Consider the following 22,830-nt stretch of genomic DNA (forward strand, 5'->3'; position numbering starts at 1 on the left):
ATGCAGCCACGCGGCAACCCCAGACCCAGGCCCACGTGGCGGCGCCTGACAGTGACATGGAAAAGGGAGGCGGGAGAGGGACCCAGGCCCACGTGGCCGCGCCTGACAGTGACATGGAAAAGGGAGGCGGGCCCTGCAGCACTGGGTGCTGTGATTCCCGGGCCGTGCCTCTGCCACCCTCCACGGCAGCTGCGCCCCCCAGGCCTGTGGTCCCAGCCGGACCCCACTCATGAGACTCCCATTGGGTTAAAGGGAGCACAGGGTTTCAAAAGGACCCAGCGCATGGTCATTTTACCTCTCGGAACTAGGGAAGGACGTTCGGCCTTCACCCTGGTGCTCCCTGGCGCCCTTGGGAAATGCCCCTTCGTGGACGCCGAACCCCCCCCCGCCTCGGGTTGTACTGTTTCCCCGTGTCCCACCAGACCCTGGGTCTCAAGGCAGAGCCTAACCACAGCCTCTGGGGTCAGCCCCACCAACCCCAGCCCCGACCTTGGGCGCCTCCCGCGTTCCTGGCCTCTCAGGCGTCCCGGGGCCGGGTGGGGCTGACTCACTCGAGGATGGAGTGCGTGGCTGCCTGTGGGTGGTGGCGATAAAGCAGGAGACTCTGGTCCACGCGGATGACGCCGCCGCCCTTCCTGAGGTGCTCGTAGAAGAACAGCAGGTCCTCTGGGACGCCCTGCAGGGCGGGAGAAGCAGAGGCATCACTGGGGCCCCAGAAACGTGTGCTTGCCCCGGATGCACCACACCTGCGCTCAGCCGGCCAACCAGGAACTGGTGGAAAGGCTTTTGTTGCAAAGAAACCAGTTTAGAGGCTCAACAGGGACGTGGGTCGGCAACCACAACAGATGTGAGCAACTGAGCTTCTCAACAGGTGGGAAAGAGGGGAAGGGAGGGTGGGCTGGTTCTTGGTTCTGTCCCAAATTCCATTTTGGGCAGCAAAGGTCTCAGGGCAAAGAGGAAGACAGGCAGCCGAGAAAAGGGGCTGCGGGAGGAAGACAGGCAGCCGGGGAAAGGGGCTGGGGGAGGAAGACAGGCAGCCGGGGAAAGGGGCTGGGGTGGGTCAGGGTCTCGCAGCCACGGCTCCTGGATGGCTGGTCCGGTCTCCATCCCCGTCCTTTCCTGCCAGTGGCCGCGGCCCCAGAAGCTCAAGGGACTCAAAGTGCCGACTGTGGGCAGAGGACAGTGGTGCTGGGTGGGCGCGTGGGGCTGCGGGCAGGGGATCCAGCAGTGGGGAGGCAGCCCCGGGCCTGTGCCGGCCCTGCTCACTTGTCCAAGCTCAGAAACTTGAACCTCAGCCCACGGGGCTGATCCACGAACACTCCTCCATGTCATTGGGGACTCTGCTCCGGAACATTCTGCAGGCATTATTCCCACCAGACTTTTCTGTCCTGTGAGAACCTGGGCCCTGCTTCCCCCAGCCCATGATCCCAACGGCCCCTGCCCTCTGCTTGCTCCTCTCCTGGGTGACCCCAATCCTCAGCCCAGGGCTGTGACTGAGCCGTGGGTCCGTCTGGGGCCGGCACTGGGCCTTGTTGCTTTCTTAAATTCAAACAAAACTGAGGGAGGAGCAGGGTGTGGAGTCTGGCCTCCTCGTGGTTCTCTGCTGGAGCTCACCTGGGTCAGCCGCCCGGAGACACCTTTGCTCCAGGAAAGGGCGGGTTTTCTGAGAGCCTAGCAGCAGGGCCAGTCTATCACCAAGTCCAGCCTCTTCTCTCCTTGGCTGGCACACAAACTTCAAGTGCAGGTAATAAAGTCCCCAAACTATCACAGCCCGACCACTGGCCTGTTTGCTCCCAGGACAGACAGGCAGTGCTGTGGTTCCGCGTCCAACAAAAATGCACTGTTTAATCTCCACCTCTCCAGGGCAATCCCTTTTACAAAAACCACGATGACATGGAAAGATTTGTAAGATGCTGAGTCAAAGAACAGACCTCAAAATCATGTGTACAGCCCTGCTAAAAGTTTATCCACCATAAGATAAAGACAAAGGAATCACTGAAGCCCACGTGCTGTCTCACACGGGTGATTTAGCGTGGAGGCTCCGGGGCGGGGGGTGGTGGACACGGACCCTTCACAGGGGTCATTGAGGTATTTTCTCTAATTTTCTGTTTTCAAAGGCAGCTCTAAAGAGCATTGGAACTCTCAACACGTTATAAGTTTAAGAAGAGAAAAAAGGTTTCTCTCTTCCTATCACCAGAAGAGCCCGACCCTTGGGGTTTTCTTATTTTCTGGCAGTAAAGTGAGAATTTAGTCAACAGCCGCTCCCGGGTGGTGCCTCTGCCCCGGGAGGAGGGGGACACAGAGGGTCTGTCCCACTTTTCTCTCCCCTCCCGATTGCTGCTGCTGAGACCTGAGAGGCCCGAGATGGCCTCACTCCTCCCTCAGGCTTTTCCCAACCAGCCTCCAGGTGCCTGGACTGCCCTGTGGTGTGCAGGGCCCCTGGCGGGGCGCAGGGAAAGGGAGAGAGGTCACGCCCAGAAAGGCATCAGGGAAGATGCCAAGCGGAGGAAATGTGGCCGCCCAGCCCCCATCTGCTCACAGAACCATCCTCGGGCAGCCTTTGGGGATGGAGCACCCAGAACTGCCTGGAGGAGAAAAGCATGAGCTAAAGCCACTCCCAGGAAGGCTGGGCCAGAAGCTCGGGAGACTCGGATCCTGAGAGGCAAAAGCAAGCCGAATCAGGGACGCGCTTCCTTCCCCAGGGCTCGTCCCCAGCGCCACCTGCCCTTCTGCAGAGCCCCGTCCCCAGCGCAAACCTCCAGGAGGAAGCAGCAGGCACCACGCGGGGACAGAAGGGGGAAAGCTCGAGCCAGGGCCCAGCGATCGGAGTCCGCGGAACGCAGGGACACAAAGTCCAGCAGAGAAAACTAAAAACTGGAAACACTCCCACGGATAAAAATTCAGCCTCTCCCTCTACAATAGCAACAAACCCCAAACCAGGAAACAGAGACCCCTGTAAATAACCCACCAAGATAAATTCCACACCCTCCACAAGTGTTTCAGGCTATGGGGTGGGATGTGTAGGGAGGTGGCGGAGACCCATCTTGAATCAGAAATTCAAGGACTAAGGGCAAAACTGGACCCTAATGGGGTGGGTCTAAATACAGCATTGAAGAAAGTGCATTAGTGCTTGGCTAGGGCTGGCAGGTGGCAGATGAGGTGCGCCCCTGGGTGCAGGAAGTGTTTCTTGGGGGATGACAACTTCCTAACATTAGATGGTAGTGGTGACTGGTGAATGTACAGCCCTATAAATTTGCTAAAAAAACATTGAATTGCACATTTTAATAGGTGAATTGTATGGCATGTGAATTATACCTCAATAAAGCTTTTATGTAAAATTGGATCAGTTAAACTAAAAAAAGAAATTTTAAGAAGAGACAAAATTGGTTGGGTGTGGTGGCTCACGCCTTTAATCTCAGCACTTTGGAAGGCTGAGGTGGGGGGGTGGATTGCTTGAGCCCAGGAGTTTGAGACCAGCCTGGGCAACATGTCAAAACCAGTCTCTACCAAAAATAGGAAAAACGTAGCTGGGCCTGGTCGTGTGCACCTGTAGTCTCAGCTACTCAGGAGGCTGAGGTACAAGGATTGCTTGAACCTGGGAGGCAGAGGTTTTAGTGAGTGAGCCACTGCACTCCAGCCTCAGCAAGAGAGTGAGACCCTGTCTCAAAAAAAAAAAAAGGAACAAAATATATGAAAAATGAAGACTAAATTACGAAATCCTTAAGAGAAAATGATTTTAATTAAAAAGTTAATAAGGAACACTGAAGAAAGGAAAATAGAAATTATATAATGAAAGAAGTGAAAAAAGGGTTAGAAAGACTAAGAAAATCTAACCAACGTAGAATTGGAGTTCTTAAAACACAAAAAACTAGACATAGCTAGTATTTAAAACGGACGCCTGCAGGTGCACCCCCACGGGGAGGATGGGGACACGGACGCCTGCAGGTGCACCCCCACAGGGACGGAGACACGGACGCCTGCAGGTGCACCCCCATGGGGAGGATGGGGACACGGATGCCTGCAGGTGCACCCCCACAGGGACGGAGACATGGACGCCTGCAGGTGGACCCCTATTGGGAGGACAGGGACACAGACGCCTGCAGGTGCACCCCCACGGTGAGGATGGGCTCCCCTTCTCCCTCCATTGTCCCAGAGACAGCTCTGCCAACAGCTTCCGTGTCCTGTGCTTTCCCACACACAGCTTTTAAACCAGGATGCAGTAACCTGGAGCCGGTGTAGGTCAGGTGCAGATGCCCAGGGCACCCACAGCCTTCACACAGAAAGCCCCTGCTTTCAGCAAAACAACTAAGATGCTGGCAGGTTCCAGGAGGGGCACCAGGAGGACCCTCAGGCAGGGGTTTCCTAAATCTCCAGAGCCCTCGAGGCACGGCAGGGCGGAGGGTGGCCAGTGTGCGGAGCCCACACACAGAGGACAGGGCCCCAAACCCAGGGGAGGGAGCTGATTCCTGCCTTCGGCCCTTACCTGACCTCCCTCGTCAAAGGGGCCCACGTGGGAGAACCACGCTCGTGAGCAGAACCAGCTGGGCATGATCACCGTGGGGCCATTTGAGGTGAAAACCTAGAAGCAATCAACGTTGACAGAGTTAGCAGAAAAGAACAGCTTGTCACAAACAACCTGCAGTTTATTTCCACAAAGTGTCACGAGAAAGTGACAGACAAATCCGTGTCCCTTCTCCAGAGGGACAGGGCCTCAAGGGGCTTCACCACGGGGCCGACGTGTCCCTTCTCCACAGGGACGGGGCCTCAAGGGGCTTCACCACGGGCCGATCTGTGCTCATGGGACGTTTCTATCAGACAGAACTACCCATCTGTCTGCAAAACAGCTCAATGCATTCTTTAGTGACAACGACCCAGAAACAAGAGCATAAGGACGTGCCCAGACGCCGTGAGGACGGAGCAGGGACACGGGCTCCGCCAGCTCCAGGGAGGGGCTCAGTCAGCACAGAGCACTAGGGGCTGCACCTGAATGCCCAGGCGCCCGGCGAGTCCTCCAAGCACGGGCAAGCGCTGGGGTGGGGGCAGCTCCGTGGCAGCGACTGGGGCCAGCCACGCGCCGTCTCCTCCCTGGGGCCTCCGAGTGGGAAACCAAGGTGAGGACCAGCAGAAACAAAGGCTGGGAAGGAGGTGTGGGGGCTACTGTGCCAACCACACCACACCACAGGGGCCAGAAGGACCTGGGGCTGTGGGCGGGAGGAAGGGGCCGGAGAGTTCTGGAACGCTTCCCCGAAGGAGGGGGCCCCTGTGTCATGCACAGCACGGAGCTCTGATGCCTTCGTGTGCTCCCGCGGCTGCCAGCCTGGGCAGGGCCATGTGCACAGCCTTGGGGCCACTGCCCACTCACAAGCCCAGGCCTGGGGCTCACATGGGACAGAAAATGGAAGCACAGACACTGTACCGAGACCAAAGGAACCGAAAGGAGAAAAGGGCAAATCCACAATGAAAGCTGGAGACGCCTTGGGGGTCTGTTAACAGGAGGACAAGTAGACAAAGCAAATAATGACCCTGAAGATTTAAAACACCTGAGACCATCTGTGGGGTTTTTAATTTCATGATTGATAATTGATTAGAACAAGGTAAAAGCGCTGAGCTATGAAGGACAAACTTTTAAGGAAAAGAAACACTGAGATACGGAACTGATGACATTTCAGTCTTTCATACAGACCAGGTCGGTTTTCACGGTCTTCCCGGGGAGCAGTGCTCCTGAGAATGGAAAAGGAAATGAAAAGCTTTTTCCAGCAGCACATGACACCCGGGCAGGACTGGAGGCCGGTTCTCACCTGGCACCTGGTCCTTGGGTGTCGTGGAGGCAGGCGGGGCGGGGTGGGGGTGGACTCGGCCTCTTCCTGCTCCTGGGACACAGGAGGAAACCTGGTGGAACCGAAGCCTACACCACGGGAACCGCACGCTGAGTTCAGAGCCGGCTAAGAAGTTACCTGTGTGTAGTTGTGCTAAACATCAAACGAGCGGGCACAGAGCAGCCAGTACCCTTGAATCTTACGAACAGTCGGACTGGGTCCCAGAGAAGTGACCCAAAGGGGACGGAGCTCAGGGGCTCTCAGGCAGTGGTCCCACAATGGCGCTGGGGCCGCTAAGAGATGCCTTAGGATTCAACCCCTCTCCCGTGTGGACAGGAGACCCAGGTGGGCCCCGCGTACCTGTGTGTTCCCATCCTGCCTGCCACTGACCAGCAAGCAGCCCAGCCCCTTGCCCCGTGGAGCGTGTTTCCCCGTGGGTCGAGGGCGCATCGTGGACCAGCACGCCACGCTCCGTGGGCGACTCAGCCCAGCCCCTTGCCCCGTGGGGCGCGTTTCCCCGTGGGTCGAGGGCGCATCGTGGACCAGCACTCCACGCTCCGTGGGCGACTGCCACTGCAGCGCTGTTTCTGCCCCTCGAGGTGCCTGGTTCTCCTGCCCCTTGGGCCTCCCTGCCTCCAGTCTTAGCCGGTTCCAGGCTGTCCTCTACGGAGCTGGCAGAAGGTCCCACTTCCGCTCTCCTGGTCCTTCCTGGGTCCTCATCAACCCTCAGCACCAAGCGTGGGGCCCCACAGGTTTGGGGAATGCAGTGCTGACAGAGGCCGCCCGGGTGGCCAGCGCTGACAAGCTGACCCTGGACACTGTGCGTGAGAACCACACAGGCCCCCTGAGGTGAAGGACGAGCTTGGCTGAACGCTGCCCACCCCGAACAGAGGCCCAGGGCCCAGAGGTGGCTCAGTCTCAGCAGAACACAGCTGCCCTCAGGAGCTGCCCGCAAAGGAGCCAGCAGATTCAGGTGGGGCGGAGTCAGGGCGGACTTGGTGCCTCCCCAAGGGGTCAGGCAGAGCTGCGTCCCCTCCTGAGGGACAGGAGTGAGGCAGGAGGCTGCCAGCTGCCTGTTCCCATCCTGATCATATTTGCGGAGTGAGCTCAGGCTGTAAATGACCCTCTGACTCCTTGTGTGTGGGATCCATCCAGGGTCTAATCAGCACATTCACACCCCACAGTGAGTGTCCCTGGCCCCACATCAAGGCTGAGGGTGTGGGGGCCACGTTCCCTTCCAGTCTGAACTGGACCCTGGGGGTGAGCTGGGTCCCCCCACAGCTTGGAACAGCGGCAGGAGGCACAGGCAGGCTGGGAACCAGTGTCTGCACGGCGCAGATAGGCACAGGTGGAAGCAGGCAAAGAACGTGGGGCCGGGACAGAGCCCTACTCCATCCTCCCAGGGACCAGAGGCCACTTATAGGGGAACCAGGGCCCCCGGACAGAGGCCGACGCCATCCTCCCAGGGGCCGGAGGCCACTTATAGGGGAACCAGGGCCCCCGGACCGAGCCCGATGCCATCCTCCCAGGGGCCGGAGGCCACTTATAGGGGAACCAGGGCCCCCGGACAGAGCCCGATGCCATCCTCCCAGGGGCCGGAGGCCACTTATAGGGGAACGAGGGCCCCAGGACACAGCCCGACGCCATCCTCCCAGGGACCAGAGGCCACTGTGGAGAGTCAGGGCCCAGGGACAGAGCCCGACTCCATCCTCCCAGGGGCCGGAGGCCACCGTCAGGGAGCCAGGGCCCCAGGTGGCCCCAGGCAAGGAGGCCGGAAGACGGTCCTGCTGACCCGCAGTGCCCACCTCGAAGGCCACAGCAGGGGAGAAACTTAACGTAAGCCAAACGCTGGCCCACTGAACAAAGGGAGCCAGATGAACACTTGGAAACATATTCTCTATTAGAACGAAAGATGGAGGACGCCCACGAACAGAGGCCGGAAAGCAAGAGGAAAGGCGCTTACAGGCCGCGAAGTCGGAACCTGCGTGAATAAGGACAGCTGTGGCACCGCCCCGATGCGGACCGTGTTTGCACCCGTGACTTCAAAACGGCTTGAGGATGGAACCCCATAAAAAGTAACACCCCCCACCCACCGGCGTGTTCAGCAGGGACTGAGGTCGGGTCTGGGGTTGCTTCGAAAGACTCCGGGTGCTCAGTGTTGGGAGGGGGGTGAGTGCCGTTACGTGACAGTGGTCTCTACCCCTCGGTGTACTTAACATTTTCAATTATAAAAAAACTTTTCTTTGTTTAAAAGCACTCACGGGTATCTGGAACGCAGCTACAGTGGGGAGCGAGCAATGCCCCAACCCTCAGGCTCTCCGGGGACTCTGGGGTGCAACTCGAAACCCACCGCTGGTGACTCCCACTTCTGGTCACTGTGAAAGAGCTGGACCACTCTCCCTCCTCAGACAACTAGAAAATCAGACAGAATCTGTGAAATGGCGATGTTCAGGCACAGGACGCCGGGCAGGACGGTGACCCCCGAGAGAAGCCGGCTGATTCCAGCCTGGGGCCGAGTGGGGTGGAAGGAGCTAGGTCTCGGAAGAGCCTCGTTTTCACGCTGCCCGTGTCACACACGAGAACCGAAACGTACGCTCTGGTACTTCCTGCGGTTTCTGTCTTCTCATCACCGGGGTTTGGTGCCTGGCGTTTCCGCTCCATCCCAACCAATGTGCACTCGCGTTTTTCCGTTTCCCAAGCTCCTCCTGCCCTGGGGCTTGGCTGGAGGTTCTCACAGGTGGTGGCAGTGGGCGGTCACCCCGCGACCTGGGCCACCTCTGGTTACGTGGAGGGCATCAGGTGTTTTCCGTTGCTCCCCGAGTAATTCCGTAATTTTAAAAAAGGCAGGTGCTGTTTGTACCTAAAATCCTTTATTTCTATAAAAATAAGCCATGCGTGGCCTTTCCTTTCCCAGCTCCCAGGACTGAACTCCCTTTTGCCTCCTCCTGGGGTCCCTTCTGCTTCTCCCCCAGGCTGCGAGTCTGTGAGTCCCATCTCACACCTTCCTCAGTTTGCTTCCTAATTTTAGGGACTGGCTTCAGCAAATCCCTGAGGAAGGTTTTCTCGGAGATGGATATTTTGAATCTGAATATGAAAGGTTCTTATATCTCTGCACTTGATTGACACTTTGGTGAGGCATAGAATTCTTAGTTCAAAATCTTTTCTGTGAGAAATCTGAAACTAGTGTCCTCGTGTCTCCTGGATTCCGCTGCTGTGAGTGAGGAATTCCGGGCACTTCGACTCCTGCTCCTCGGTGTTCCTCCCTCTGACGGTGCTTGGGCTCTGAAGCATCCCGACCGTGAACCTGGATGCAGGCCTCATTTCCTACACGCAACTCCAGGTGAGCCCTTCTGATCAGGTCACTCGTACTTTTTGGTTCTAGGAAAATTTTTCTGTATTATTCTTAGTTAATTTACCTCCTTCTATTTTTAAAAAAATCTGATTTGCTATGTCGGACCAGCTGAAGCTGGGAGTGAGGTTCCTCAGAATGCCCTTCTCAGCACGAATCCAGTTGAGTCTGAAGACAAGGAGGAAGACGCCACTGATCCCACATGTCAAGGGCCTGGTGAGTCTTCTCCGCGACCCCGACAATCAGCAGCAGCCCCACCCACTTCCCAATAATCCATGGGCCAAAGAAGAAGTCGCAAGAGAAATCTAAAATGTATTGACCAAAGTGAAAATGGAAGTACATTGAAAACCTGTACAATGCGGCTAATGTAGTACGTAAAGGGAAGTTTGTGGCTCTACGTGCTTACATTAAAAGAGAAGAGAGGTCTGAGGACAAAAAACTCAGCTTCCACATTAAAAAAACCACAAAGGAAGAGCAAAATGACACCCCAAAGCAAGCAGAAAAAAAGAAATAATAAAGGCAGAAATGAATGAAATTGAAAACAGAAAAACAATAGAGAAAAGTCAAACCAAACCCAAAACTGGCTCTTTGAAGAGATTAATAAAATTGATAATAAACCAAGACTGATAAAAAAGTGAGAGGACCCAAATAACTAACACCTAAAATGAAAGGGGATATTACCACAGACCTCACAGATACTAAACGCATCATAGAGAATACTATCAAATAACTCTAAACATACAAACTGGACAATTCAGAGGAAGTGGATCAATTCCTCAAAAATCACAAGCTGCCAAAGCTGTAAGTTTCATGATACCAAGATGAAATAGAGTCTGAACGGTCCTGTAACTTTTAGGTATATGTTTCTGTAAGTTAGCAGTGGACAATTACAAACCCAAATTAAACACACAGTAGCACGTATAAATGCCTAAAACAACAAACCCAGAAATGCTTAGGTATAAATCTAACAAATGTACGGGACTTGTACACTAAAAACTACAGCATGCGAATGAAGGAAATTGAGGAAAATTTCAATGGAGGAAGGGACAAATCGTGAATTGGAAAACTTTATAGTAAAGATGTCAATTCTATACAAATTGATTTATAAGTTTAACTCACTTGCTATCAAAATCTCAGCTAGATTCTTTGTAAATATAGGCAAGCTGATTCTAAAATTTATATACAGAGGCAAAAATACTAGAATAGCCAAAAACAATTTTGAAAAACAAGAATAAAGTTAGAGGAACCACATTAACCGATTTTAAGAGCTGGTCATCAAGACGATGGCAGTGGTGGAGGGACAGACACACAGGTCAATGGACTAGAACAAAGTCCAGGAACAGACAGACCCACACCCTGTGGCCAGATGGTTTTTTGACAAAGGCCCAAAAGCAACCAGTGGAAGAAGGATTTTCAGCAAAATCAGTGTAGAAACATGTGGGCATTCCTAAGCCAAAACAAACAAACAAACAAAACCCTTGACTTAAACCTCACACTAACTCAGCCTACAAGGACATAGCTCTAAATGTAAAATGTAAAACTATAAAACTTTTAGAAGAAAATCCTTGTGTCCTAGGGTTAGGCGAAGTAGTCTTGGGTGTTGACACTCAAAGCACATTAAAAAAAATACATTAAAAAAATCAATTAATTGGACTTCATCAAAATTAAAAACTTTTGTTCTGTGAAAGATTCTACGTGGATGAAAAGAGAAGCTACCATGTGGAAAAAGGCTGTTTTTCCTCTGCTCTCCCACCACAATGTGTGGGTCTGTTCTCCAGACACCAAGCAAACCATCGGTTCTGCAGTAGATACTAGTCAGGCATCCTCTAACTCAATCCCAACACCATCTACCTGGAGACAGCCTCAGACCCCTCAGAGTGAGGGCTCCGTCCCTGGGACCCCTTCCCTTCAACTTCCAATGCCAACTGAAGTCTCAGGCTGTTTGACTCTCCAGCTATAAACTGGGGTTCCCACGACCTCTTCCTTGGATTCAGTTAATTTTCTAGAGGGACCCACAGAACTCAAGGAAACACTTACTTACACCTACCAGTTTATTAAAAAGAATGTTATTCAAGGATACAGATGAAGAGATGACGGGGAAAGGTATGGGGGAAGTGGGGTAGACAGTCTAGGTCCTCTTGGGGCCCAACACCCTCCAGGACCCTCCATGTGTTCAGCCATCTGGAAGTCTCCGAGGCTCGTCCCTTTGAGTGACTATAGGAGTTTATGATGTAGGTGAGGTTGCTTAGATCGTGGGCCATTGCTGATCACCCTAAGCCTCAGCCCCTTTCCCTCCCCGGAGGTTTGGGGGTGGGGCTCGAAGTTCCAACCCTCTGAGCACATGGCTGGTTCCCCTGGCAATCAGCCCCCCTCATCCTGCGGTATCTAGGGGTGTTCCAAAAATGCCTCATTAACATAAACTCAGGTGTGTTAGAAGGGACTTGTAAACAAAAGACTCTTCCAGCTTTATCTTTCAGAAGTTACTTCAGAAACCAAGGACAAAAGGCCCAATACTTTAAAAGATATTCTTATTGCTCTAGTTACTTAGGAAATAATTACAGGGGGTCAGAGTCAGGGATCCTGGACAAAACGCCAAATCCATGATCCTAGTTCCAGCCACAGATCAGGAGAAAATGCAGCTGGCCCTTTAGCAATACAGGGTTTAGGGCCACCCACTCCCCGTGCAGCCGAAAATCCCAAAACTTAACCACTGAGAAAGAAAAGTGGCTCAGAGCAGTCGGCGCCATGCAAGGTATTCACCAGCCCCAGCGGAGCTGCGAGGGTGAGACCTGCATCCTCCATCATGCCTCCCCCACCGTGACCATGCGGGGCCAACTGTTTAAAAGCATTTGTCTTCCTTTCCTTCCCTGTCGTTTCCAGTCTGGCTGAAAAATCACAAGAAATGCTACACAAGTTACACAATGTGACCTTCACCCATTATCTTCATGTTCCTGGAATCTGTGATACAAAGAACCATCTATAGCCAGTCAATAGCTTACGTTATTTTAAGGAACCAATGTGGGAACTGCCCCTTCTTTTTTTCTTTCAAACCCACTTGTAACTGCTGCTAACTGGAGCATATGTTCAGAGCCACCTGAATCTACGTCCCCCAGGATGCAGTCCTCAAACGTGGCCCAAATAAACCCTCCACGTGTACTAACTTTGCCTCAGCATCTTTCTTTAGGTTGACATAGCTGAGAGCCTACTGTTGACCGGATGCCTTACCAATAACATAAACAGGTGATCAACATTGTTCTGTACATTCTGTACATTTTGTGTATTATATACCGTATTCTTACAATGAAGTAAGCTGGAGAAAAGAAAGTGTTACTAAGAAAATCATAAGGAAGAGAAAACACATTGACTATTCATTAAATGGAAGTGGATCATCACAAGGATCCATCCTTCTCGCCTCCGTGACGATGGGCCGAGCGGGCGGAGGAAGGGGGGTCTTGCTGTCCCAGGTGTCAGTTCATCTGCGCGTTTTTTCAGATTGTCATCAATCTCCAAAACATTTTCCAATATATTTATTTTTAAAAATTGTGTGTAAGTGGACTCCCAGTTCACACTCGTGTTATTCAAGGATCAAATGTACTTGCAAGTTTTATATCCAACGGAGGTCTTCTGTCCAGAAGAAAACGCTCAGATTCAACAACCAAACCAGTAACGTAATTGGAAAATGAGCCCACGATGGAAAATGAGCCCACGATGGAAAATGAGCCCACGAAAGGGCCCCACAGAGATCCTCGTCCCTCCCACCACGTGAATGGGATGAGAGCCCACGAAAGGGCCCCATGGAGATCCTCATCCCTCTGACCACGTGAGGACACAGTGAGAACCAGGAATCAGGCCTCACAGAGACCAAATCTGCTGGTGCCTTGATCTGGGACTCCAGCTTCCAAAACGGTGGAAACAGATGTTTGTAGTTTATAAGCCGCCCACTTTATGGTATTTTTGTCCTAGCAGCCTGAACAGGCTAGGGCAGGTCAGGAGAAAATGTGACTCTAAATGCAGTTTCTCCGGGTGATGGGACCCTCGATGTCCTGATTGTCGTGTTGATCTGGAAACATGGGGACATCTCACAGAACTCCCTCCACCAAGAATAAGTGAACTGCATGGGGTCTGTGGCTGCCACATCGTACCCACGTGGAGTTTCTGGTTTGGGTCCTTGTTCTCTCGTTATATAAGATGATAGGAGCTGGTGGGGAGGAGATGGGGGATACACAGGAACTCTCTGTACTATTAATATTTCTGCAGTCTTTTGGCCGGGCGTGGTGGCTCACACCTGTAATCCCAGCACTTTGGAAGGCCGAGGCGGATGGATCACCTGAGGCCAGGAGTTCAAGACCAGCCTGGCCAACATGCTGAAACCTGGTCTCTACAAAAACACAAAAATTAGCCAGGCATGATGGCACGTGGCTGTAATCCCAGCTACTCGGGAGGCTGGGGCAGGAGAACTGCTTGAACCCAGAAGGCGGAGGTTGCAGTGAGCCGAGATCACGCCACTGCACTCCAGTGTGGGTGACAGAGCAACACTCTGTCTCAAAATATATATATGTTTTAGTTCTGCAATTGTTATGTGAGTCTAAAATTATTTCAAAATACAACATTCTTTAATTGCGTAGACTTTGTCAAAATGACTCTACCATCCTGGGGCGGAAGCAGTTTTTCATGCAGACTTCGCCAGAAGCCTGACCTCCACGTGGACTCGGTGTGACACATTCTCAGAGTCCATTAAAAACACTCAGTCACGCGTTAGAGATGCACATTCCCAGCCCCACCCAGAACCACGAGACCAGAAACTACAAAGAGTGGGTCTCATTTTTCTCACTTCTCATTCCTGCCGACGTGTGGCAAGTGCCGTTCAGATGCTGGGGGAAGGAAAGGAACAGCTCAGCAATGGTGACAGGATGGGCGCCGCCAGAACAGTCACACAGCAGATGCTCTGTGGGGGCAGCGGCTCCCGTTGTGCAGCCCCAGAGCAGGCAGGGGCACCAGGCAGGGCGGAGGCCCCAGGGGCGGAGGAGGGTGACCAAGTGCTGAGGACTGAACTGTGTGCCTCAGATTAATGGGTTGAAGCCCTAACTCCCAATGTGACTGTATTTGGAGATGGGCTTTTAAGGAGGTAGCTAAGGTTATGTGAGTGCCAAAGGTGGGGCCCTGGACTGTTGTCCTTATAAGAAGAGGAAGACACACCAGCAGTGAGCACACAGGGGAGAGGCCATATGATCATGCAGGGGAGAGGCCACGTGAGGACGCGGGGGGGGGAGAGGCCACGTGAAGACACAGAGAGGCCACGTGAGGATGCGGGAGGCCACGTGAGGCCACGGGAGAGGCCACGTGAGCACGCAGGGAGAGGCCACGTGAGCACGCAGGGAGAGGCAGGGAGAGGCTACGTGAGCACACAGGGAGAGGCCACGTGAGCACACAGGGAGAGGCCACGTGAGCACACAGGGAGAGGCCACGGTGCCATCTACAAGCCACAGAGAGGCATGAGGAGGAACCCACCCTGCCAGCAGCCTGAGCTTGGACCTCCAGACCCCAGAACTTTAAGAACATAAACGTCTGTTGTTTAAGCCGCCCTGTCTGTAGTGTTCCTTTATGGGGGCCTGAGCTGGGATGGCGGGGAAGCAGGGATCCCCCGCAGGAAACGTGCAGGGCAGCAGGGGTCCGCGTCACACCACTGTCTGCCTTCCTTTCTTGGTGAGTGCGGCCCACTCCGGGTAGCCAGAGCAGGAGCATGCATCTCAGCCCTGTCCACTTCCTTCAAGCTGCCAGGACCTCTGAGTCCCCTTCGTGGCCCTGCTGGGACCCCCTCCCTCCAGTTTCCAGAAGGGCCCAAGGCAACCTGGAAACTGGGTGGGGGTTCTGCCCATGCCTCCCCTTTGGGCCTCCCTGGAATCAGGAGATGCAGCCCCCTGGGGAAGGGACAGAAGGTACAAAGAGGGCCTGTCTCAGACAGGGGTGCTTTCAGGGAGGCACCACCCCGGGCCATTGGCATAGACAACTTTCTACCTTTCAGTTTGTCTGGAATTAGCGGAGTGTTAATTTTAGACAGCTCTGATTTAACGTTGTATGTGGTGACTATCCCATCAGGCATGTCAAGGAGACACATCAAAAGTCAAATCAAAATATGCCACTTCCCACATCACAAACGTGACTCAGACAATGAACATAAAACCTTGACTTGGTGGCTGAGTTACCTTATTAAAATAGTTTGTTAATGTAACAGCTGAGAAATGGTTTAAATGAGATCTCTTCTTTGAACTTCACACGTTAATTCGCACTAACTTGCTAAAGGAAAATTCTATCTAAGAGGACCCTACCTGATTTATTTGTTACGTCTGGGTCTTCATGTTACCCCTCGATTTGGAACATGAATTTCTGGTTGAACGTGTGCCTGTTCCACTTCAATTACATCCTTGGTGTTTAGTGGCACCGTTTTCATGTCACTCCTTCTACCCGAGAATCAAAAGCAGCAGAAGCCCGTGCTCAGCAGGTCCTGAGGCTGCGGCGACCCCACGTCTCCCACTGCTCTAATACGCAGGACTGAATCTCCGAAGAGGAAAACCAAAATCAGGAGCCCAGGGTTGATCAGAGGCCAAAAGCTTCCACAATGAATATGGGATTTTTACTTCCCAGTTAAGAAGAAGAGAGGCCTTTACCAGGTTTTCCATTTCCCTGCCCTGTGAGACAGCTGGCATTAAAGAAAAAGCCATTTTTAGGAAAAGCATTAAAAATCATCGTGTATTCCAGGAAAGTGTGTGTCCCTGACGAAGTGGCACATCCCAGAATCTCTGAACTCTGGTGATGGGAGGACCCAGGAGGGCTCCTCGGGAGGGTCCGGGTCTGTTCTCTGTGCACTCCAAGTGCCGAGTGCCTGGAATCAAAGCCCTCATGCTGTGTCTTCAGGATCCCTGCTCAGAAACCTGACACCGGGCCAGGAGCTCAGGGCGAGGGACTCTGCACACCCTTTCAACGTGGGGGACCCTTTCCACTTCCCAGCCAGGAAGCTGCACCAGACACTCACAAAGGTGACTTTGTGCCTGTGAACTCGGCTGCAGCCCACAGTTTGCACTTGCTGCCGCCGGTGCAGACAGGAAATAGCTGCTCTGCGGCAGCTCGACCCGGTGGCCACAGAGCAGCCTCTGTTCCTCGGTAATCGTCAACATCTGGCGGGCACCTCCACGCTCCTCCACCCCCACCGCACGCTGCTGGCTGGAGGCTCCCGTGCAGTGCCAGGTGTGTTGGGAGAGGCCAGGCTAGACCCACAAGCTGGGCTGGAAGTAAGGAAATCGCTTTAAAAGCAGGAAAACAAATTCGCTTCCCCACGCTTTAACCACTCGTACCTGTAAGAGGCCATCAATGGAATATTCATCTTCTCAAAATGTAAAAAGTAAATCTAAATGGAAGAAGGTCTTTTCCTTCCCCCGCTTTTCCGTGTGACACAGGATGTTATGCAATAGAACTTGAAAGCTGGTGAAGCAGATTTGATGCGGAAAGCAAAGCTCATCAAGGAACCCTGTTCACTGTGAACTCACTTAATGGAATAGTTGATGCCATCATCCTAAACAACACCAACTTTAGAAGCCAATGATCCTTATACTAAGGTTTCAGTTTTACTGCAGATCAAAATTACATCTTCAAAATTCAGAAAGCATTTCATTACATGGTGCGATCACAAGAAATCCGTAATGTTGGGGCGTATTACTCCCACAGCCTCGGTATTAGAGGCGGACGTCCTGGCACCCCTCATGGGGTGGAGAGCACCTTTCTCCTCCTGGATTGAGGCGTGCAGCTGGCTGCCCCTGCTCCTCCCTGTCCCACTAACCTGACCATACCCCCACCAGGCAGAGTGCCTTCCTCCCGCCCTAGGGTGGGGCTGACACAGTCCCGAACACCATAATCCAGGATGCTGAAATCCTGAAAGATCAAAATCCCTAAAGTCTAAAATCCCCCAAATCACAATCCTGAAAAATGTAGTTCTTGAAAAAATAATTTAAAAAATTCTTTACCCCATTTACCCTAATAGTTATTATACTTTGCATGCCTTTATCAAAATATCTCATGTACTCCATAATTAAATACACCTACTATGTGTCCATGAAAATTTAAAAAGTTCTTTATCTCAAATGTTAGGGAGAAAAAGGAAAAAATAAATAATGATTTGAAAGACATTTGCTTACAATTTTAAAAAGAAGACTTATTTGAGAAATGTATAAAAACATGACAGAATGCTTCATAGGCCGCTTTACACAATAAAACAGACAATACTAACACACACATTTTTACAAGCATCAACACTCAAGTACACTAATGACAGTCACATGGGTATAACAGTTAATGAGCAGGTGAACCATATTCATAAAGAAATAGCTCCTGTCATCTGAAATATTGTGTTGGACAACCTAAGTCTTTGGACAAGATCCATCAAAAACCATGATCGTTGTATATGTGTGGTCTTATTTCTGAGATCTCTATTCTGTTCTGTTGGCCTATGTGTCTGTTTTGGTACCAGTACCATGCTGTTTTGGTTACTGTAGCCTTGTAGTATAGTTTGAAGTCAGGGAGTGTGATGTCTCCAGCTTTGTTCCTTTTGCTTAGGACTGTCTTGGTTATACAGGCTCTTTTTCAGTTCTACATGAATTTTAAAGTAGTTTTTTCTAATTCTGTGAGGAATGTCAATGGTAATTTAATGGGAATAGCATTGAATCTCTGAGTTACTTTGGGCAGTATGGCCATTTTCACGATATTGATTCTTCCTATCCATGAGCATGGAATATTTTTCCATTTGTTTGGTCCTCTCTTATTTCCTTGAGCAGTGGTTTGTAGTTCTCCTTGAGGAGGTCCTTCACCTCCCTTGTTAGCTGTATTCCTAGGTATTTTATTCTCTTTGTAGCAATTGTGAAAGGAAGTTCATTCATGATTTGGCTCTCTGCTTGTCTGCTGTTGGTGTATAGGAATGCTTGTGATTTTTGCACATTGATTTTGTATCCTGAGACTTTGCTGAAGTTGCTTATCAGCTTAAGGAGCTTCTGGGCTAAGATGATGAAGTTTTCTAAATATAGGATCATGTTGTCTGCAAACAGAGTTTCGACAAACCTGACAAAAACAAGTAATGGGGAAAGGATTCCTTGTTTAATAAATGGTGCAGGGAAAACTGGCTAGCCATATGCAGAAAACTGAAACTGGAGCCCTTCTTTATACCTTATACAAAAATTAACTCAAGATGGATTAAAGACTTACATGTAAAACCCAAAACTACAAAAACCCTACAAGAAAATCTAGGCAATACCATTCGGGACATAGGCACGGGAAAAGATTACATGACAAAAACATCAAAAGCAATTACAACAAAAGCAAAAATTGACAAATGGGACCTAATTAAACTAAAGAGCTTCTGCACAGCAAAAGAAACTATCATCAGAGTGAACAGACAAGCTATGGAATGGGGGAAAATTTTTGCAATCTGTCCATCTGACAAAGGTCTAATATCTGGAATCTACAAGGAACTTAACTTTACAAGAAAAAACAAACAACCCTTCAAAAAGTGGGCAAAGGACATGAACAGACACTTCTCAAAAGAAGACATTTAGGCAGCAACAAACATACGATAAAAAGCTCAACATCACTGATCATCAGAGAATTGAAAATTAAAACCACAATGAGATACCATCTCAAGCCAGTTAGAATGGCGATTTTTAAAAAATCAAGAAACAACAGATGCTGGCAAGGCTGTGGAGTAGTGGGAATGCTTTTACACTGTTGGTGGGAATGTAAATTAGTCTAACCATTGTGTAAGACAGTGTGGCGATTCCTCAAGGATCTACAACCAGAAATGTCATTTGACCCAGCAATCCTACTACTGGTATATACCCAAAGGAATACAAATCATTCTTTTATAAAGGTACATGCACGCGTATGTTCATTGCAGCACCAATCACAATAGCAAAGACATGTAATCAACCCAAATGCCCATCAATGATAGACTGGATAAAGAAAATGTGGTATACCATGGAATATGATGTAGTCATAAAAAAGAATGAGATCATGTACTTTGCAGGGACATGGATGGAGCTGGAAGCCATTATCCTCAGCAAACCAAAACAGGAACAGAAACCCAAACACTGCATGTTCTCACTCATAAGTGGGAGCTGAACAATGAGAACATATGGACACGGGGGGAACACCACACACTACATCCTGTTGTGGAGGTGGGGGAAGGGAGGGCATCAGGAAAAATAGCTAATGCATGCAGGGCTTAATACCTAGGTGGTGGGTTGATGGGTGCAGCAAACCACCATGGCACAGGTTTGCCTGTGTAACAAATGTACCCCCCGTCCTGCACATGTTTCCTGGAACTGAAAAAAAAAAAAAAATGATGGTTACCACCACATACACATTGACCCCAAAAGCCAAGATCTCAAGAAATTTCATCTTTCATAAATGCAGATGTACAAAAAGGACATCTCTTCATTTACTGAGGAAGTTTCAACATTTTTATGGACACACACAATGCTTACAAAGTCAACATTGTTGATAGTGCACCTTTGTGGAGTCGAGTTTGCAAAAAGATGCATAAATGAATTAGAGCTCTGTAAAAGAAATGATGCAAAGGTGAAACACAAGCATAGTGATTGTAAAACATAATGCTGACAATTTAAAATAGTAAGAAAAAACAAACAAAAATAGAAAAAATTACAAACAATAAAAAACTAAACAGAAAATCTGATTTATGAAAAAGTATACCACAGGAGTATATTACAGGCAACTGCACAGAAACAGTCCCTAAGAGCTGGCTGACTTTCACAATCATTAAGTGTATTTTGAAGGTTTGCATCACAATGGATAACTGCTTTTTTTTCTTTTAAGACATGGCTTCCTTGGAGAATGAGCTCACATTCATCTTCTCTGCGGCACTGCTCTTTTTGAAACTCCTCTGTGATTTGACGCACACCAGGATAAGCATTCTCCTTACGTTTTCCTGTCTTCCATGCTGTGCTTCTGTGTTGTTTTGGGTACATGGATATGCATTCTGCATGCCCTCTTGTACAGACCACAGGTTTAATACAAACAATACTGGTGACGGAACAGAACACTGTTGTGTAAGTGTCTTCTTATCCTACCATACACACAATTATTTTGAAGCAGTCATTCACTTTGCTGGTTTCTTTGGGCAAATGTGGCCATGATTCCCTAAAAGCCCCCAGTGTGTGATCAGCTGGGAGGAACGCCAACGCAGGCAGTGTCATCAGCAGGAACACCAACGCAGGCAAGAGACTCAACTCATTTTTAAACAGAAGTTTCCGTCACTGCCATATCACGTGGCCAAGCCACTCATCTGGATTTTCCACCAAATGCATTGGACTGAATGGAAAAAACAAACTTTATTGGTAACAACTTGAAATTCACTTATAGAAGACTTGATGGCACCTAATTCCAAAACCATCATTATAGTTTGGGGATTCAATTAGATGCTAAGAATTTTAGACTCAGGGATTTTGATCTTTAGGGATTTAAAATTTCAGAATTACAGCATTGGAGATTCTGTCTTCCAGGACTGTGACAGGCACTGGTTGAAGCCCTAACCCCCTATTTGAGGTATTGTGGAAATAGGGCCTCTGGGAGATGATTAGATTTCACGTGAGGGTGGGGCTCCACTGGGATCAGTGTCTTTATAATAAGAGACACCACAGAGCCTGTTCTCTCTCGCTCTGTCTCTGCCATATCAGGGTCCAGAGAAAAGGTGGGCGTCTGCAAGCCAGGAAGAGCCACATCAGAAAGCAAGCCCTGCCAGGTCTTGATCTAAGACTTTCCAGCTTCCAGAATTGTGAGAAAATAAATTTCGGTTGTTTAAGCCACCTAGCCTTTGGCATTTTGTTATGTCAGCCTGAGCTGATTAAGATAATAACCCAGATCACAGACGAAAATTAACTAAAAAATGGATTGTAGATCTGTATGTAAAACCCAAAACTATACACTTTTTAGAAGAAAACAAGAGGAAAACTTTTGTGAACTGGATTAGCCAAAGATTTCTTAGATACAATATCAAAACTACATCCATGAGCGGGGAGAGGGGAGCAAGGTGGCTGATACGGTTTGGCTGTGTCCCCACCCAAATCTCATCTTGAATTGTACGCCCATAATTCCCACGTGTTGTGGGGAGGACCCAGTGGGAGATAACTGAATCATGGGGGCAGTTTCCCCCATACTGTTCTCATGGTAGTGAATAAGTCTCACAAGATCTGATGGTTTTATACGGGGTTTCCGCTTCCGCTTCTCTCTCATTCTCTCTTTGCCTGCTGCCATCCACATAAGCTTGGTCCTCCTTGCCTTCTGCCATGATTGTGAGGCCTCCCCAGCCAAGTGGAATGCAGATGCAGCTTAGATCACAACACTCAAGTCCTACTGACTACCTGGAAAGCCTTCCCAAGAAGGACAGGTATGAACAAACACAGACTGCAAAGACTATATGACAAATACCTATCTCTTCAATGCCCAGACACAGATAAACATCCATAAGCATCAAGACCATCCCAGAAAACGTGACCTTACCAAATGAACTAAATGAGGCACCAGGGACCAATCCTGGAGAAACAGAGATATGTGACCTTTCAGTCAGAGAATTCAAAATAGTTGTTCTGAGGAAATTCAGAGAAATTCAAGACAACACAGAAGGAATTCGGAATTCTATTTAAAAAATTAACAGAGAGATTAAAATAATTAAAAAGCAGAAATTCTGGAGCTGAAAAATGCAGTTGACATACTAAAGAATGAATCAGAACTTTTTAATACCAGAATTGATCAAGCAGAAGAATTAGTGAGCTTGAAGAAAGGCTATTTGAAAATATACAGTCAGAGAAGACAAAAGAAAAAAGAATAAACAATAATGAAGCATGCCTACAATATCTAGAAAATCACCTCAAAAGGGCAAATCTAAGAGTTATTGGCCCTAAAAAGGAGGTAGAGAGATAGGGGTAGAAAATTTATTCAAAGGGATAATAACTTCCCAAACCTAGAGAAAGCTATCAATATCCAAGAATAAAGAGGTTATAGAACACCAAGCAGATTTAACCCAAAGAAGACTACCTCAAGGCATTTAATAATCAAACTCCCGAAGGTCAAGGATAAAGAAAGGACCCTACAAGCAGCAAGAGAAAAGAAACAAATAACATACAATGGAGCTGCAATATGTCTGGCAGCAGACTTTTCAGCAGAAACCTTACAGGTCAGGAGAGGATGGCATGACATATGTAATGTGCTGAAGGAAAAAACTTTTACACTAGAATAGTATATCCAATGAAAATATCCTTCAAACATGAAGGAGAGATAAAGACTTTCCCAGACAAACAAAAGCTGAGGGATATCATCAACACCAGACCTATCCTACAAGAAATGCTAAAGAGAGTACTTTAATCAGAAAGAAAGGGATATCAATTAGCAAAAAGAAATCACCTGAAGGTACAAAACTCACTGCTAATATGAGTACACAGAAAAACACAAAGTATTATAATGCTGTAACTGTGGTGTGTAAACTACTCTTAAGTGAAAGACTGAACGATGAACCAATCAAAAAGAATAACTATAATAACCTTTCAACAGATAGTACAATAAGATATAAATAGAAACAACAAAAAGTTAAAAAGTGGGGGACAAAGTTAAGGT

General features: G+C 49.4%; 1 protein-coding gene across 36 annotated transcripts in view; it reads right to left on the minus strand.

The window, feature by feature from the left end:
• B3GNTL1 (UDP-GlcNAc:betaGal beta-1,3-N-acetylglucosaminyltransferase like 1) overlaps positions 1-22,830 on the minus strand; it is a 101,006-nt gene that overhangs the window by 18,436 nt on the left and 59,740 nt on the right. For all 36 annotated transcript variants that reach the window (XR_010138038.1, XR_010138043.1, XR_010138042.1 and 33 more), the window contains 2 exons: positions 4,484-4,579; positions 552-676 (listed from right to left, as the gene is read on the minus strand). Coding sequence is in view for 14 of the 36 variants with exons in the window: in XM_024234565.3 (XP_024090333.1) it covers positions 552-676; positions 4,484-4,579 (221 nt within the window). In the remaining 22 variants the exon portion in view is untranslated. The remainder of the gene's footprint in view (positions 1-551; positions 677-4,483; positions 4,580-22,830) is intronic.

This window comes from Pongo abelii, chromosome 19, assembly GCF_028885655.2.
Source record: "Pongo abelii isolate AG06213 chromosome 19, NHGRI_mPonAbe1-v2.0_pri, whole genome shotgun sequence".
NCBI lineage: Eukaryota > Metazoa > Chordata > Mammalia > Primates > Hominidae > Pongo > Pongo abelii.